At 35.5% G+C, this 18,705-nt stretch overlaps 1 protein-coding gene across 2 annotated transcripts in view; it reads right to left on the minus strand.

Moving 5' to 3' along the window:
* The window catches only part of UBR1 (ubiquitin protein ligase E3 component n-recognin 1), a 166,080-nt gene that overhangs the window by 101,023 nt on the left and 46,352 nt on the right, over window positions 1–18,705 (minus strand). For both annotated transcript variants that reach the window (XM_059059472.2, XM_059059471.2), the window contains exons 4-5: window positions 13,168–13,278; window positions 1,167–1,297 (exon numbers count right to left, since the gene is read on the minus strand). In XM_059059472.2, the coding sequence (XP_058915455.1) occupies window positions 1,167–1,297; window positions 13,168–13,278 (242 nt within the window). The remainder of the gene's footprint in view (window positions 1–1,166; window positions 1,298–13,167; window positions 13,279–18,705) is intronic.

Below are 18,705 nucleotides of genomic sequence, written 5' to 3' on the forward strand. Positions count from 1 at the left end.
GTTAACCTTATGGGAGATCCCTTGTATGTTATTTGTTGTTTTTCCTTGCTGCTTTCAATAATTTTTCTTTGTCTTTAATTTTTGACAATTTGATTACTGTGTGTCTTGGCGTATTTCTCCTAGGGTTTATCCTGTATGGGACTTGCTGCGCTTCCTGGACTTGGGTGGCTCTTTCCTTTCCCATGTTAGGGAAGTTTTCGACTATAATCTCTTCAAATATTTTCTCAGGTCCTTTCTCTCTCTCTTCTCCTTCTGGGACCCCTATAATGCGAATGTTTTGCATTTAATTTTGTCCCAGAGGTCTATTAGGCTGTCTTCATTTCTTTTCATTCTTTTTTCTTTATTCTGTTCCACAACTGTGAATTCCACCATTTTGTCTTCCAGGTCACTTATCTGTTCTTCTGCCTCAGTTATTCTGCTACTGATTCCTTCTAGTGTAGTTTTCATTTCAATTATTGTATTGTTCATCTCTGTTTGTTCTTTAATTCTTCTAGGTGTTTGTTAAACATTTCTTGCATCTTCTCGATCTTTGCCTCCACTCTTTTTCTGAGGTCCTAGATCACCTTCACTATCATTATTCTGAATTCTTTTTCTGGAAGGTTGCCTATCTCCACTTCATTTAGTTGCTTTTCTGGGGTTTTATCTTGTTCCTTCATCTGGTACACAGCCCTCTGCCTTTTCATCTTGTCTATTTTTCTGTGAATGTGGCCCCCATCAAAATTTTTGATCAAGAAAAGAGCTAAAGACTTAGACTAAAGGGAGACACAGTGTTCTGAAGTCCCCACTTTTGTTCACAAACCTCTCGGGGAACCTGGAAGTTGGTCCAGGCCAGGATCAAAAACTGGGCAATTTACTTCCCTACTGGGATGAATGGCTGCTAGGACCTCATAAATCATTTAGAACAAGACCCCCAAAATGTTTTTTCTTAAAAATCAGGAGCTTCTGATTAGGCTCTTCCTTTGGCTTAACTTCTGTATAGTGTCTTAAGAGAACATCTCATATAAATGGACATTATGGAAGTATTCCAACGAGGCCATTCTCTATAAAATCTTCATAATGATAGTTAAGTTAAAGCAGTAAATAACAACAAAGACATTTTTCAAACACCCATTTTGCAATATAAATAACCATCATGAAAACTTCTCCCTTTTAAAAAAATCCCCCACCTTATCTGGAGTTGAGGAGGCAGTTCTTTTTCCTCTTCCCATACAGTCATTTCTACAATGTATTTTATCACTGAAGGGAATATTTTCCTGGCTTGGGCAATTACCTCTTCATTCACTGGACAGCGTAAGTTCTGCAAGAAAGTGTAGAAAAACATACTACCAATGTTGTATACAAGTAAATGGATGAGAAAGATAATGTTATTAATTTATAGCAATAACTTCAATGAGTTCATTTACACCATCCTCCAGGAATGAATTTAACTTCAGCTCAAGAGTCTGCTATTTACATCGGTTTAGCTTAACTCCTTGTGGCCAAGTTGGTGCTACAGATGACAGAAAGGAAAGAAGGCAAAACCACAGAGGTCTCCTTTATGATGCTCTTTGTTATGAATGTTCTTCCCTGCCTAAATAATTATATCATCAGAGAACAATGAGTTATAGGTACTGGTTATCCCCTCCAGCTGACAAAAACTTTTCTCACTAATTTATTTCAACTGATCCTTATAGCCACTCTGTTAAGGCAGAAAATTAAAGGCACTTAAAAGATAAAGGTCCCATCCAAGGTCAAAGAACCTCTAAACAGATATAAAAAGCAAGACTAAAATCTGGGCTTTTGACTCCCATGGGAGAAAAAAAAAAGTTAATTTCATTATAAAATACCACTTCCTTAATAAAAGGCTTGTTCAAACCAATTAGCTAAAAAAACGCATTTAAATGCTCCATGTCATGAACCATTATGGAAATGCAAATCAAAATCACAATGAGATACTTCTTCATACTTGCTAAGGTGACTATAATCAAAAAGGGAGATAACAATAAGTATTGGACAGGATGTGGAGAAATTTGAACCCTATACACTGCTGGTGGAAATGTAAAATGGTACAATTTGGAGAACAGTCTGAGAGATACTCAAAAAGTTAAGTATAGTTACCATATGACCCAGCAATTCTACTCATAGATATCTATCCAAGAAGAATGAAAACATATATCTGCACAAAAACTTGTACACAAATATTTGTAGCAGCATTATTCATAATAGCCAGAAAGTGGAAATGACCTAAATTTCCATAAACTGATGAATGGATAAGTAAAATGGTATGTAATCCATATAATGGAATATTATTTGGTCATTAAAAAAAGAATGAAGTACATGTTAAAAAAGCACTAAAGTTATACTTTAAATGGGTGAATTTTTTAATACATTATGCAAGTTACAGCCCAATAAGATGTTTAAACAAAGCAGTAAGCAGGAAAACAAACACAGAAGCTCTTTAAGACACACACACACACACATACACACACACACACACACAAACATAAAATCCACTAGAAATTCAGTACAAGGCTTTTAATATTCAATTTTAACCTACCTGTTATAGACCGTACTAATGAACTGTATTTTATTCTGTGGTGACCAAAACATTAACCTACACATTTATTCTTTTACACCTATTCTTTCTCACTCCCCAATGCTTTATTAATTTAATTTCTACCATCTCTTCAATATGTCACCTTTCCTCTGGAGATTTTACTCAGAAGATTTTGCTAGAGAGAGAGAAAAGAGTGTCAACGGTACTAGGAGCAATATTAATCCACTATGTTCCTATTTCTTATTTTTTTAGCTCAATATTTCCTTTCAATTCTTCAGAAAAGTAGTCTGAATTAAAGAGTTAAGAGAATCTACTCATTAATTCCATACTGTATCAATCAGAGGCTAAGTTCTTCAGAAGAGGTCTGGTAAGTACAGAAGAAACTTTTTTTTTATTTATTTATTTTTTGGCTGTGTTGGGTCTTCATTGCTGCACGCGGGATTTCTCTAGTTGCGGCGAGCAGGGGCTACTCTTCATTGCAGTGCGCGGGCTTCTCATTGTGGTGGCTTCTCTTGTTGTGGAGCACGGGCCCTAGAGCACGCAGGCTTCAGTAATTGAGGAGCATGGGCTCAGTAGTTGTGGCTCACGGGCTCCAGAGCGCAGGCTCAGTAGTTGTGGTGCACAGGCTTAGTTGTTCCAGGACATGTGGGATCTTCCCAGACCAGAGATCGAACCCATGTCCCCTGCACTGGCAGGCAGATTCTTAACCACTGCACCACCAGGGAAGTCCAAGTACAGAAGAAACTTTTAAATAAATCATTTATAGCTTAGAAAATAAGAAGGTCCATTAGAGGGAACAGAAGGGTGATAATCAAAATAGATTTTAAAAAACCTTAATAATTAACCCAGAAATGTACTGCAGGACTAGAAAGAAACTTTTCTTAAATAAACTTTAAGAGATAATGCCAAATGCTGGATGATGGGTTGATTAGTATCAGCCAGGTCTAATTACATTTGGTAAATCCCTATCATGGTTGGCACAATGTCACACGCCTGGCAAAGTATGGATTTCACATTCACCAAAGCAGAGGTGAAACAAATTCGAAGTACAAAGGACTGTTGGGTGGCAACTGATTAGTTATATGCTAGCCATAAGTGTCCTTCTCTCACATCTAGATCATGAATCAGACCTAGAGTCATTGCAGAATATCCAGATTTACCTTCAGAATAAGCCTGAATGACCAATTACCTTTGGAATCTAATTATAAATCCAAACAAATCCAAGAAGATCAGGTTAGTTCAGGACTAAATTCAGTGTACTGAGGCCATATGACTCAGGAAAACCACCAACAGACTGGAATCCCATGATGTAGGAAGAGGGAGGCTAGTTTTGTAAACTCGACGAGCAATTTAACTCCCAAGGATTCTTCAGCTACTTAACACAAAACAGTACAAAAACAGTTTTCTATAATGGTTAGTTACGGAATGAACAGGATATAAAAATCAAGCCACAAAGCCCTCTGACTATACGCTAAAATATTCCAATACCCTTTAAAAAAAATATTGGAGGAGGAAATAGAAATAATCAGAATGAAAAGGGTTCTTAAAACAGAAACAAGAGGGACTGCCCTGGTGGTACAGTGGTTAAGAATTCACCTGCCAATGCAGGGGACACAGGTTCGAGCCCTGGTCCGGGAAGATCCCACATGCCATGGAGCAACTAAGCCTGTGCGGCATAACTACTGAGCCTGTGCTCTAGAGCCCACAAGCCACAACTACTGAAGCCCGCGTGCCTAGAGCCTGTGCTCTGCAACAGAGACAAGCCACCTCAATGAGAAGCCCGCACACCACAACAAAGAGTAGCCCCTCCTTGCCCCAACTAGAGAAAGCCTAGTGTGTAGCAATGACGACCCAATGTAGCCAAAAACAAACAAATAAATAAATAAATTTATTTAAAAAAAAAAAAAACAGCAACAAGAGAATGAATAGGAAGGGACATCTGGTGATATTTAATCAAGCAAATTTTTTATTTGTCAAATGAAGGAATTAATCATTTGGAATCTGGACAAATAAATGAGTAAGAGAGAAGAGGCAATCTAAAAATAGAGGGCTGAGGGACTTCCTGGTGGTCCAGTGGGTAAGACTCTGCGCTCCCAATGCAGGGGGCCCGGGTTCAATTCCGGGTTGGGGAACTAGATCCTGAACACATGCCACAACTAAGAGTCTGCATGCTGCACCTAAAGATCCCAAATGCCACAACTAAGACCCAGAGCAGCCAAAATAAATAAATAAATATTCTTTTAAAAATAAATAAATAAAAATAGAGTGCTGAATGATAAGGTATATGTTAATGATAGGTGAATGGGTAAAGAGTATATGAATATTCTTTGTACTCTATTTTTGCAACTTTTTACAAATTTGAAATTATTTCCAAATTCAAGGTTAAAAAAAAATGTGCTAGAGCCCAGATTCTAAAGATCTGAATTTTAGTCCCAACTGTCACATTGTCTGAATTACTATGGCTCTTTAATACATTTAAAATCTGTTGGATCTATTCACACTCATAACTCTTCAGTTTTTCCTGGCAATTCTCCTAAGTTTTTCCTGAGGAACTTCTGATTACTTTTGCCAAGTTCCAAAAGAGAATTTCCCTCTTATTCTGATTGGGAATATAATGAATTTATAGACTAATTTTGGAAAAAAAACTTTTATCGTTTGTAACACTGAATCCTCCAATCCAAGAATGAAATGTGTCTTCCGATTTTTTTTTTTTCTTTCATGCCTATCCTCCCATAGGAGTATAGTTTTAAAGTTTTCTTAAAACAGACCTGGCAGATTTTTTCTTGGTCTTTTTCCTAGGTTTTTTTTTTTTTTTTTTTTTGATGGTACAGCAAATGGGATCTTTTCTTTCAGTACACTTTCTAAAAGCTATTGCTTGTAAGCACATTCAAGAAATATTTTTTCGGGCTTCCCTGGTGGCGCAGTGGTTGAGAATCCGCCTGCCGAGGCAGGAGACACGGGTTCGTGCCCCGGTCCGGGAAGATCCCACATGCCGCGGAGCGGCTGGGTCCGTGAGCCATGGCCGCTGAGCCTGCGCGTCCGGAGCCTGTGCTCCGCAACGGGAGAGGCCACAACAGTGAGAGGCCCGCGTATCGCAAAGAAATATTTTTTCTGTAACAACCTAAGTGGGAAAAGAATTTGAAAAAGAATAGATACATGTATATGTAAATAAATAAATAAAGATACATGTATATGTAAATAAATAAATAAAGTGACTTGCCTGAAAAAAAAAGTTTTGTTGAATACACTAATGATATTTAGTATGTAAGTTCCGTAACTAACAACCTAACTAAACTCTACTATAGTTTCTAATTCTTTTTCAGTTAATTTTCTTGGGTTTTCAAGGTATAAATCATGACTAGTTTGCCTCCTCTCCAATATCTATGTAGTTTAGTTCATTCTGTTTGTCAATTTGACTGACTTCCAGAATAGCAATAAATAATAACAGCAATAGTGAATTTCCTTATCCTGTCTCTATCTATAATGGGAATACACTAGTGCTTCATCATCAAGCATGATTAACAGCTTTTGATTTGAGGCCAATAATTCTGGAAGAAATTGAAAATCTTATCAAAGAGCTACTTTCCCAAAAAGTGCCAGGCACAAACAGTTTCACAGATGAATTCCAAAAACAGTTCATTCTAGGAATGTAGGTATGATTATGTTATATTATTCTGTCAAACTTGATTTTACCTGTTAATGTTTTACTTAGGCTTTCAGCATAACAATTATTAATACAACTGATTTATATATTCCATATTATGTCAGATCTGAAGTCAACATAATGTTGGCTTTATATAACAAATTTTGAAAATTTTCCTCTTCTGCCCTCTATGTTCAGGAACAATTTGTATGTTTTTGTTATTTGTGTAGTGTTTAAGTAATCAAGTGATTTTTATTTATTTTTTTATCTTTTCTTTAAATATAGAGAAATAGAGAAACTGGTATAATAAAAACAACTTTTACCTAAACTTAGTAACTCTTTTTTCCATATATGCTTCCTTTTTTGTTGTTCAAGTATTTTAAGGTAAAAAATAGTCATCATGATATTTTACTCCTAAATACTTTAATATGTATTTAACATGGACATTTCCTTACATAATCTTAATACCCTTATTAGAATCTAATAACATTAACAATAACTTTTAAATATTATCTGATATCTTGACCATATTCAAGTTTCCTAATTATTCCCCAAATGTCTATCACATTTGGTTATGCCTCAATTCATTTACATCTAAATGAATCTCCCATGCCCACCCCTAGACTTCTGTTCTTCATGACTGAGGTCAGGCCAATTTTTCCTATAAGAAGTCTTACATTTTAGATTTATCTTGAAATGTCCTATATATTATATTTATCTTCCTTGTGGTATTCTTTATCTTCTTCAACTCTCCCCTGTATTTCCTATAAACTAGAAGTTAAATCTCAAGGCTTTAAGTTCAGGTAAAACATTTTTAGCAAGAATATTTCATTAGTGAGACTATGTACTTCAATTTCTTAGCAGCTTGAGATAAATTCACATACCATAAAATTCACTAAAAATATACTATTCAATGGTTTTTATGTGCAACTATTACCACAATCAGTTTTAGAACATTTTCATCAACTCAAAAAAACATATAAGAAACCTTTAATGATCACCCCCACAAGGTCTCCATCCTCACAGACCTAAAAAATCACTAATCTAGTTTTTGTCCCTATGGATGTTCTATTCTGGACATTTCATATAACTGTAATCATGTAATATGTGGTCTTTGTAACTGGCTTCTTTCACTTAGCATAATGTTTTCAGAGAGTTCCTCTAAATTGAAGGATGTTTCAGCACTTTATTCCCCTTTATAACCAAATAATATTCCACTGTATGGATATAACCTAACCACATTTGCTTATCCATTTATCAGTTGATGAACATTTGGACTGTTTCTAATTTTTATTAAGAATAATAATACTATTCTATTATTGTATAACACTGTTTTATTATAACATTATTATGAATAATGCTATGAACTTTCATGTATAAATAATTATTTGGTATGCGGGCCTCTTGCTGTTGTGGCCTCTCCCGTTGCGGAGCACAGGCTCCGGGCACACAGGCTCAGTGGCCATGGCTCACAGGCCCAGCAGCTCCACGGCACATGGGATCTTCCCGCACCAGGGCACGAACCCGTGTCCCCTGCATCGGCAGGCGGATTCTCAACCACTGCGCCACCAGGGAAGCCCTAAAAGCTGGGTTGTGAAGAATTCCCTGGCTGTCCAGTGGTTAGGACTCCACGCTTTAACTGTAGAGGGCACAGGTTCAACCCCTGGTTGGGGAACTAAGATCCTGCAAGTCACACAGTGAAATGAAATGAAATAAAATAAAATAATAAAATGCCACCACTAAAAAGAAAAGAAAAAAAAAACTGGGTTGTCTTTTTATTTTTAAGTTTTAAGAGTTCTTTGTAAGTTCTACATACCAGTTCCTTTTATTGGATAATATGACTTGCAAATATCTCTCTCTCATTCTGTGCGCTATCTTTTCACTTTCTTGGTAGTGGCCTTTGGAACATAAAAGTGTTTAATTTTGATGAAGTTCAATTTAAGTTTTTTTTCTTTTATTACTAACGCTTTTGGTGTTACATCTATGAATCTATTGCCAAATCCAAGGTAATAAAGATTTATCCCTATGTTTTCTTGTAAGAGTTTTATCGTTTTTGCTCTTATTTTTAGGTCTTTGATCCATTCTGAGTTAATTTTTGTGGTTGGTGTGAGTTACGGGTCCAGATTCATTCTTTTGCATGTGGATATCCAGTTGTCCCAGTAGCATTTGGTAAAAGATTATTCTTACCCTAGTGAATGGTCTTGGTACTCTTGTTGAAAAATGGCTGGCCACAGACATGTGGGTTTATTTCTGGGATTTCAAATCTATTCTGTTAATCTATATTTTTATCATTATGCCAGTGCCACACTGTCTTGATTACTGTTGCTTTGTATTAAGTTTTTAAAAAGGGATGTGTGAGTCCTCCAACTTTGTTCTTCTTTTCCAGGGTTGTTTTGGCTATGGTGGGTCCCTTACAATTTCATATGAATTTTAGAGCCATCTTGTCAATTACCTAAAAAAAATTTCCAGCTGGGGAACTGTATTGAGTGTGTAGCTCAAACTGGGGAGCTTGGCCTTTAATATTGTAATTTATAATACAAAATATCTTCATCCCAGTTTCTGGCACAGAGCTCCTAAAACGCTTGGAAGTTCCCAAGTGAAGAAGTGGGGGCTGTCTTTTGTTATGTTTATGACGTGACTTTTAGAAAGCACCTAAGGATGCGGGCTGGTTGCCTGGAGACCCAACCTTGTGATTAGAAGGTTGCAACTTTCAGTACCATCCTCATCCCAGAGGGGTTAGAGGTTGAATCAATTTCCAACTGCCAATAATTTAACTAATCATGCTATGTAACAAAGCCTCCATAAAAACAAACAAACAAACAAAAAATCCCCCATGGGCTTCCAGAGAAATACACACAGATGTCTCTAAATACATAAGAGACCTACTACTGCTAAATTCTTTCCAGGCAAGGAAGCTTTCAGCCCCTGCATGCTCATCCTCTGGATACAGAAGGATGCAATGGACACTTTAAAATGACTACTTTTCTCTTCCTTAGGTCAGTTAAATTCTGAGGTAAGCACCCCGCCCCACTTTATTTTTCTTCCTGTTACATTTATATATAACTGAGTTGATTTGAAGCATCAAGACATGCACTTGTTAGTACAAGTTAAGATCTGATCACATCTAAATATACCTGCACTAAATCCAGAACTGTGACACAACAGCACTTAAGTAAAATCTTTGTAAATCTGCTTCCCTAAATCTGGGACACTGAGAAACAATTAGAAAAATGCAACATTGTCCTTAGAAACTGTACATGTTGAAGGAGTGGATATTCAACAAAAGTCTGTCAATGACCATAAGTACAAAGTAAATACTAAAAATGCTTTAATTCAAGTAAAAATATATATTCTTGTGAAAATATTTAGGTTTGCCAAAAATTGTCTTGTTAAAGCAAGACAGTTTATGCCATCCCCAATTATTTGTTACATGATTTCTGTGCAAATCTTTATAACTAGACAAAGCCTCAGTCCTAAAATGTTCCTCTTTAATTAAAATTTATACAAACTCAATCAGAAGAGTCCATTTGAATTTATTGTTTTACATAAATATTAGAATCTATTTCTTTATATATTTTTTCTTCCAGTTTCGAGATATAATTGACATAGCACTGTATAAGTTGAAGGTGTACAGGATAATGATATGACTTAAATACATCATGAAATGATTACCACAATAAGTTTAGTCAACATCCATCAAGTCATATAGATACAAAATAAAAGAAAAAATATTTTTTCCTTGTGGTGAGAACTCAGAGTTTACTCTCTTAACAACTTTCACATATAACACACAGCAATGTTAATTATTTTAATCATGGTGTACATTATACCCCAGTACTTATTTACCTTACTGGAAGTTTATACTTTTTTGACCACCTTCATCCAATTCCCCCTCCTCCCACCACCTGCCTCTGATGCCACAAATCTGATCTATTTTTCTATGAATTTATTTGTTTGTTTTTGAAGTATAATTGAACTATAATACTATGTTAGTTCCTGGTATACAACATAGTGATCTGATATATATTTAATAATAAATGGTCACCATTTCAAAATGGTCACCGTACATCTAGTCACCATCTATCACCATACAAAGATACTATATAATTATTGACTATACTCCCCACACTGTACACTTCATACCCATAACCTATTTTGTAACAGAAAGTTTGTACCTCTTAACCTCCCTCACCTATTTTTTTACTCCCCTTAACTCCATCCCCTCTAGCAAACACTTGTTCTCTGTATCTGTGACTCTGTTTCTGTTTTGTTATGTTTGTTCATTTGTTTTGTTCTTTAGATTCCATATATAAGTGAAATCATACAGTATTTGTCTGATTTATTTCACTTAGCATAGCACCCTCTAGGCCCATCCATTTTGTCTCAAATGGCAAGATTTCAATTTTTTATGGCTGAGTAATATTCCATTTTGTGTATGTGTGTATATATACACAAACACACACCACGACTTCTTTATCCATTCAGCTATTGATGGGCACTTAGGTTGATTCCATATCCTGGCTATTGTAAATAATGCTGCAATGATCAAAAGGGTGCATATATCTTCTCAAATTAATTTTGTACTTTTTTCTTCATTTCATCTTTGTATTGTTCATTACTAATGCATAGACACAAGTAATTTTTGTATAATTATCTCATATCCTGCAACTGTGCTGAATTTATTAGTTCTAATAATGTTTTGTTGGATTCCTTAGGATTTTCTATATACAAAATCATGTCATCTGCAAACAGAGCTAGTTTTACTCCTTCCTTTCCAATCTGGGTGCTTTTTATTTCTTTTTCTTGCCTAACTGCCCCAGCTAGAACCTCCATTACAATACTGAATGGATATGCTCTGTGGCAAAAGCAGAATCTGCCTTATTCTTGATCTTAGGGAGAAAAGTATCCAATATAATTATAGTTGTGAGTTTTTCATAAATGCCCTCTATCAGGTTAAGGAAGTTCTCTTCTATTGTAAGTTTACGTCTCTTTTTAAAAATTAATTAATTTATTTATTTATTCATTTATTTTTGGCTGTGCTGGGTCTTTGTTGCTGTGTGGGGGCTATTCTTCGTTGCAGTACGCGGGCTTCTCATTGCGATGGCTTCTCTTGTTGTGAAGCACGGGCTCTAGGCATGCAGGCTTCAGTAGTTATGGTACATGGGCTCAGTAGTTGTGGCTCGTGGGCTCTAAAGCGCAGGCTCGGTAGTTGTGGCACACAGGTTTAGCTGCTCCACAGCAGGTGGGATCTTCCCGGACCAGGGCTCCAACCCATGTCCCCTGCACTAGCAGGCGATTCTTAACCACTGTACCACCAGGGAAGTCCCTATAAGTTTAAGTCTTCTTATCATGAAAATGTGTGGGATTTAGTCAAATGCTTTTGCTGCATCTACTGAAATGATCATGTGGCTTTGTTTTTTATTCTATTTATATAGTCTTACATTAACTGATTTTCAGATGTTAAACTACGTACTGTATTTTACATCATACGAGGAGGCTCATTATGCCATATCAACCCAATATGCATAATGATGCTAATACTGATGACTGGTTTCAGGTGACAACAGTATGATGCCCTCCCCCACCTGCCTCACCGTACAGTTTTGTTTTTTCCCTTATGACTAGCAAGTAATCTATGAGATGGTAATTCAGATCCATGTCAATATTGTTCCTCATCAACTTAAGTTTTAAGGGTTTTAGCATTCATTAATGATCCTTGTCTAAATCAAATATTTCCTTAGGGTTTGCAAAATGTTGATTTTTCTAATTCTATTATTCCTTCCCTATTAGCTAGCATTCCTGTAGAAAAAAAAGCTTTACCTCATGAACTGGAGATACTTGCTTACAATGAAATACAATTCCTGTTGAAAAGGTAGAATAAACGTTTAGTCCATCCCCTTCAATTACAAGTTTTTAGAGTAGGAAATGCTACAATAACCACTGCATGACAACAGACAAGTTTTATTCTATTTAGTTCTCATGTAAGTTTCATTATTAGAAACTCATGGATTTTTATATATTAAGTATGATTCAATCAATCATAGTGGTTATTTATTATTGTTTTTCTGATGCCCCAATTGTCCAACTCAGGTCAATGGGAGCCTTTTCAAACTGGGTTTTAGGTTCTTTTGACACAAACCCATCCTCACAAGCCTACCTTATCTAATCCCTAACTCACATGTGGAATCAGGTATTTTTACAAAAAGCCCTGATTTCTTTTACTGGGAAATGGTACTTAAGAGATCTAAATATATACCCTAAGGGTATTCAATGCTATAGAGTTATCAGGAACAGTCCTCTGTGAAACTATTTGAGCATGGCATTTTTTAGGAAGTACTTTCTTGTGACAATTTTCTAAATTTCTTCAATGGTTACTGGCTATTCAAGTTTTCTATTTTTGAATAAATTATGGCACTTAATACTGTCTGATAAAAGAATCTATTTTCAAATGTATTCATTCAGCGTCATATAAGGAGCCTTTTATGATCCTTCTGTATCTGTGGTTCTATGGTTATTTCCCCATTCCTTTTTAATGGTCTACATCTGGGCTTGCTCGCAGTTTTTTTCTTGATTAGGACGTATAGTGGATAATCACTTTGCTGACTTTTTTTTCTTTAAGAAAAGCAATTATGGAATTTATGTGTCAATCCTATTTTCTGATTCATTATATTCTCCTTCTATCTATTAATAACTACTTCCATTTGCTCTTTTAGGTTAATATATTATTTATTCATCAAATTGCTTAACAAAAACGTATTCTAAGTTCATCTTTTCATTGTAAATTCATTCCTTCTTTAGAGAAATATGGAATATAATTATCAAACACTTAAATTCTCTAGAGTCAAATAAAACTTACATATAAATATTAGAACATAAAAATCAGGATTATCAATGGAATTCGGCTTAACCCATACACATAACATTTATTTCTATTTAATTTCATCAACCTTAAAATAGTTAGCAATTAAAAAAATAGCAACAGTCTTACCTCTTTTGTGGTACCTGCTCTTCCAGGTTCATGACTTATACAAAAAGGGCCAGTTTTCCATGCTTCTGTGTCTCCACAGTCACAAAATCCTCCTCCAGTAGAAGTATGCATCTGATAAATGAAAAATGAGTATGTCTTAATTTCAAAATATATCACAAAGCAAAGAAGAATGATAAAGATGACTCAAATAATAAATGTTTCCCTCTATTTCAACCTTAATTGCCTTTAATGTTATAGATATATATCCAAAAATATTTTGATTAGTTAACCAAAAAAATATCCTTAATACTTAATCACAACAAAACTGAACCTTCAAAATTGATATTTTTGAAACATATTCAAAGTTTTTAAATAATAGTTTTTAAAACTTTGTACTAATGGAGGAGAACAGATTGTGATGTGTGCAAAAAATAATCTATACTTCACCCAGAATGCTTGAGTAGATTTTATGATTAAACAAACTTCTTAAAAATCATTATAATGACACTTGTATAAGTACTTAAGACATGTATAAAGTATTTTCATCTATATTGATGTTCCACAGCAACTAAAACTTATTCACAACATTTTCCCTTTGAGGGTTCCTGTAAAAAAAAAAAATTATCTAAAATATCCTAATTTAGATAGAGAAGGATGACAATGACATGAATTTGAATCTTCCCCAAACCTCCCCCCTCCAAAGCATACAACTAACAAGGAGAAGAAATAAAGCCACACATGACCCATGTCTGCAAGATTACTAGGAGACAAAAAATAAATACCACAACCTTCAAATGACTTGCTTTATCAGAGTTCCTGTTGCCTATCATTTCAAGCCTGTGGTTACAGACAATACGAGAGGGAAGCTTACGTGACCCCATGAAAGAGAACAGAGGGGTACAAAGGACTTAGATCAAGCACAAACAAAATCACACTCCAGAAGAGAAAGCCCAATGCCAAGGGACAAATACTGAACACAGGTTAGGACTTGGTGGTTCACAGGGAAAGAGACTGAAAGTAAGCAGGACCAGAAGTGGCCACCTCAGAAAAGCATTACTTTTGGAGGAAAATCAAATACATTAAAAAAGTGGTAACCCAATATAGATGGGGCAGTAAATGAAAGATGTAAATAAGAAAGAAAATTTAAGGATCCTATGAAACAAGAGACAAATAAGACATGCCAAACCCTCCCCTCACCTCACCACCATCACCAATATCATCTATAAAATAAGTTACATAGAAGAGGGTAGAACTGACAGAAGAGAGCACTTGTGAAACCTATCCATGAAATGAAAAAGAACAGAAAAAAGTACACCATATCCACACAAAACTATTGCAAAAAAAAAAAGCCAACAAATGCAAATAAGAGCCAAAACCCAATAATGAAGCTGAAGGAAACTATACAATGCTCCAAACTGAATTACACAGCCTCAAACAAGCATTAAAAACCCTTAATCAGACTAAACACCTTTAATCATAAACACAAGAACTAAGAACAGAAACAGACAAAGAAATAGGAATAAATAAAATGGGACTTGAGTGAACTAAGGGGAAAAACCAGAAGAAAATGATATCATATCAGAAATGAATTTTTTTAATTACAAGATGATAGTCTCAAATGAAAAGTTAATAAATAGCATTGAAACAAAGCAGGAAAACAAGAGAATGAAAATAAGATGAAGTAAAGAAATACAGGGTCACAGAAGAAGTGGTTGAAATACAAGATAGGCCTAATAGAGGCAGATGAGTATAACTGGAATCACCAAAGAAAAATCAAAACAATGGAACAGAGATAATATTTAAAACTGTAATCTAAGAAAACTTCCTGGAAATAAAAGACCTGAATCTACACGTATTCAGAGGGCCAAGAGTGACTAAGAAAAAACTCACTCAGTATGATCAACTCCAAAGTATATCCTCCTAAAACTACTGGACTTTAAAGATAAAAGTCCTGAGGCCCTAGGCAAAAAGATGAAATAACATAATCACAAGAAAATTGGACTGGCATCAGACTTCTCAATAACAACACATAAAGCAAGACAACAGCAGAGCAGCATTTTCAAGGAAAGAAACTGCAAACCAAGAATACTGTCTACAGCTGAGCTATAATAATATAATTTTGAACATGTCAGAACTTAAGGAACACAGTATACATGCAACCTTCCTGAGGAATCTACCTGAGCAGTGATCAGCAAACTTCTTGTATAAAGGAACAGATAGTAAATATTTTAGTCTTTGCAGGCCATGGAATCTCTGTTGAATTACTCTATTCTGCTCTTGCAGTGAAGCATCAGCCACAGACAATAAATAAATGAACCAGCATAGCCACGTTCCACTGAGACTTCATTTATAGGCACTAAAATTTTAATTTCATATAATTTTCATTTATCATGAAATATTATTCTTCTCATCTTTTTTCCCAACCATCTGAAAATATAAAAACCAAGCTTAGGGACTTCCCTAGAGGTCCAGAGGTTAAGACTCTGCGCTTCCACTTCAGGGGGCACAGGTTTGATACCTGGTCAGGGAACTAAGATCCTGCACGCCTTGCAGTGCAGCCAAAAGAAAAATAAATAAATAAAAAGAAGAAAAACCAAGCTTAGCTTGCAGGCAATACAAAAACAGATGGTGAGCCAGATTTGACCCACAAACTGTAGTTTACTGAACCCTAGAGGATGAGCTTCAGCTGACTAAGCAGTGACTGGGGAAACTTCAGAAAAAGGACAGATGGCGAACATTTTATGTGTTTAACTGTAGCGCTAAGAACAAATCAAGGATGTTGAAAGATACATGGATAGAAGAATGTAAACATTATATGATCTCACAATCAGAAAGACTACAACTAAAAAGTGGGAGAAGGGAAAGAGAAGGCAACATAAGATTTTCAACTATTAAATAGGTTATAGGAGGGAGTTAAAGATAGCATTAAAACTGACAGACTACATAATAAAAAGTTACATAAGGGAGTAAAAAGGAACTAAAGGCACTATAAAAATTATCAGTACAAACATTATCACTAGAATAATAGTAACAAAAGAAATTAGAATATATAAATCAATTTTATATACTGAAGAATGCTAGACTCATCCATGATTACTAAAAATGTAGTTGTTTCAAATGAAAGTAAAAGCATAACCTTAGTATAGGGAATGCATGGAAGCAAGGCACAAAATCCAGAAGCATTAAAAAAAAAAATCTGGCAAATTTGACAACATATAAATTAAAATGTCAGTAAGGCAAATGATAGCATATATCAAGTTTAAAAGACAGAAAATAGATTTTATACAGTCAAAACATACACTTAATTTATAATCCAGCAATATCATCCTGAGGTTACCCAAGAAAAATGAAAACAAATGCCCACAAAAAGACATGTACTTGAATGTACTTGTTTCCAGTTTTATTTAAAAGCTGGAAACAAGACAAATATTCATCAACTGATGAACAGGTAATATATTGTGGCATATCCATACAACTGCATACTACTCAGCAATAAAAAGGAACAAACTGCTGAGGCATGACAAGATCTCAAAGGCATTATGCTAAGTGAATATAACCAGATAGGAAACACTACATACTATATGATTTCACTTATATGACATTTGGAAAAGCCAAAACTATAGGGACAGAAAACTGGTGACTGCCAGGAGCTGGGGTAAGTGGTCAAGAGGAACTGCCTGCAGACGGGCACTAGAGAACTTCTGGGAATGATATGTTTTATATATTGATTATTGTGGTGGTTACTGAACTGTAGGAACTACACTTACAAGGGTAGATTTTATTGTATATAAATTATATCTCAAAAAAATCTGACTTCAAAAATTATTAAAGATAAGCATAGTAAGAGAAAATATTTGTAAAGTATATAAATAACATAGCAGTAAGAAAAAGGCAAAAGAAAAATAAGGATAAAAACAGGCAATACACAGAAGAAATTAAACACAATTAAAAAATGAAAAGATGTTAATAATACTAGTAATAGAAGTGCAAATTAAAATGAGATTATTTGACTAAAGGATTGGCAGAAAGTAAAAAGACTGACTAAATAAACTTTGGGGGTGTAGATAAAGAACATTCTCATATCCTTTTTTTATTTTTATTTTTGGCTGTGTTGGGTCTTTGTTGCTGTACACAGGCTCCCTCTGGTTGCAGCAAGTGGGGGCTACTCTTCATTGCAGTGCACGGGCTTCTCATCACAGTGGCTTCTCTTGTTGCTGAGCATGGGCTCTAGGCGCACGGGCTTCAGCAATTGTGGCATGCGAGCTCTAGAGCGCAGGCTCAGTAGTTGTGGCGCATGGGCTTGGTTGCTCTGCAGCATGTGGGATCTTCCTGGACCAGGGCTCAAACCCATGTCCCCTGCATTGGCAGGTGGATTCTTAACCACTGCGCCACCAGGGAAGCCCCTCATATCCTTTTAATGGGACTGTAAATTGACACAGCAATTCAGGAAAAACATTTGGCAAAATCTATGAAAATTTTAAATGCATGTACCCTTCAATCCAGAAAATCTACCTCTAAGAATCTAGTCTCAAGCACTCTTTAATATATACACTGGTTTATATTAAAACAAAGGTATATGTGTATGTTCCATTATTTGTTGATCAGTGAAAAACTGGAAACAGTGTAATTATCTAGAAAAGGGTGACGGGTTAAATATTTGATGACATATCCCACAAAGGAATACACGCAGCAATTAAATAAGGCAAGAGTTATTATATATATCAACACAGAATTATCTTCATGATGTATTAAGTTAAAATCAAGTTGCAGGGAGTTCCCTGGTGGCCTAGTGGTTAGGATTCCAGGCTTTCACTGCTGTGGCCCCAGGTTCAATCCCTGGTTGGGGAACTGAGATCCTGCAAGCTGTGCAGCACGGCCAAAAAAAAGAGTTGCAAAACAAAATATATAGTAGGATCCCATCTGCACACACACAAACATCCTCCTAAACATATAAATATATATATGAGTGTACATGTTTGTACATAAAGATCTGTAAGGATGTGCACTAAATTGTGTTCAGTTTAACAAAGAAACTATGATGGGACAGAAAGGCAACAACGATTTTTATTTGTATTCTTTTGTGTTATTTGAATTTTTTAAAGCTAAGTTTTATTGCATTGCCTAAATTATTTTTTTAATGTTGTTGTGTTTCCAAGACAATATATGAATATAAATTCTCATCATGTAGGATTATAGCAGGCTGTTAAAATAGACCCTGATCATTATTTTTATACCTCAGAAAATACTGAGTTCTCATATACCCCTCCTTTTCCCTACCCACAGTTTCCCCTATTATGCACATCTTGCAATAGTGTGGCACATTTGTTGCAATTGAGGAGTCAGTGTTGATAATTATTTTTTTTAATTAATTAAGTAATTTATGTTTGGCTGCTTTGGGTATTAGTTGCTGCACGCGGGCTTTTCACCACGGTGGCTTCTCTTATTGCGGAGCACAGGTTTTAGGCGCATGGGCTCAGCAGATGTGGCTCGTGAGCTCTAGAGCGTAGGCTCAGTAGTTGTGGCACATGGGCTTAGTTGCTCCGTGCCATGTGGGATCTT

This window comes from Kogia breviceps, chromosome 3 (genome assembly GCF_026419965.1).
Source record: "Kogia breviceps isolate mKogBre1 chromosome 3, mKogBre1 haplotype 1, whole genome shotgun sequence".
Lineage (NCBI taxonomy): Eukaryota > Metazoa > Chordata > Mammalia > Artiodactyla > Physeteridae > Kogia > Kogia breviceps.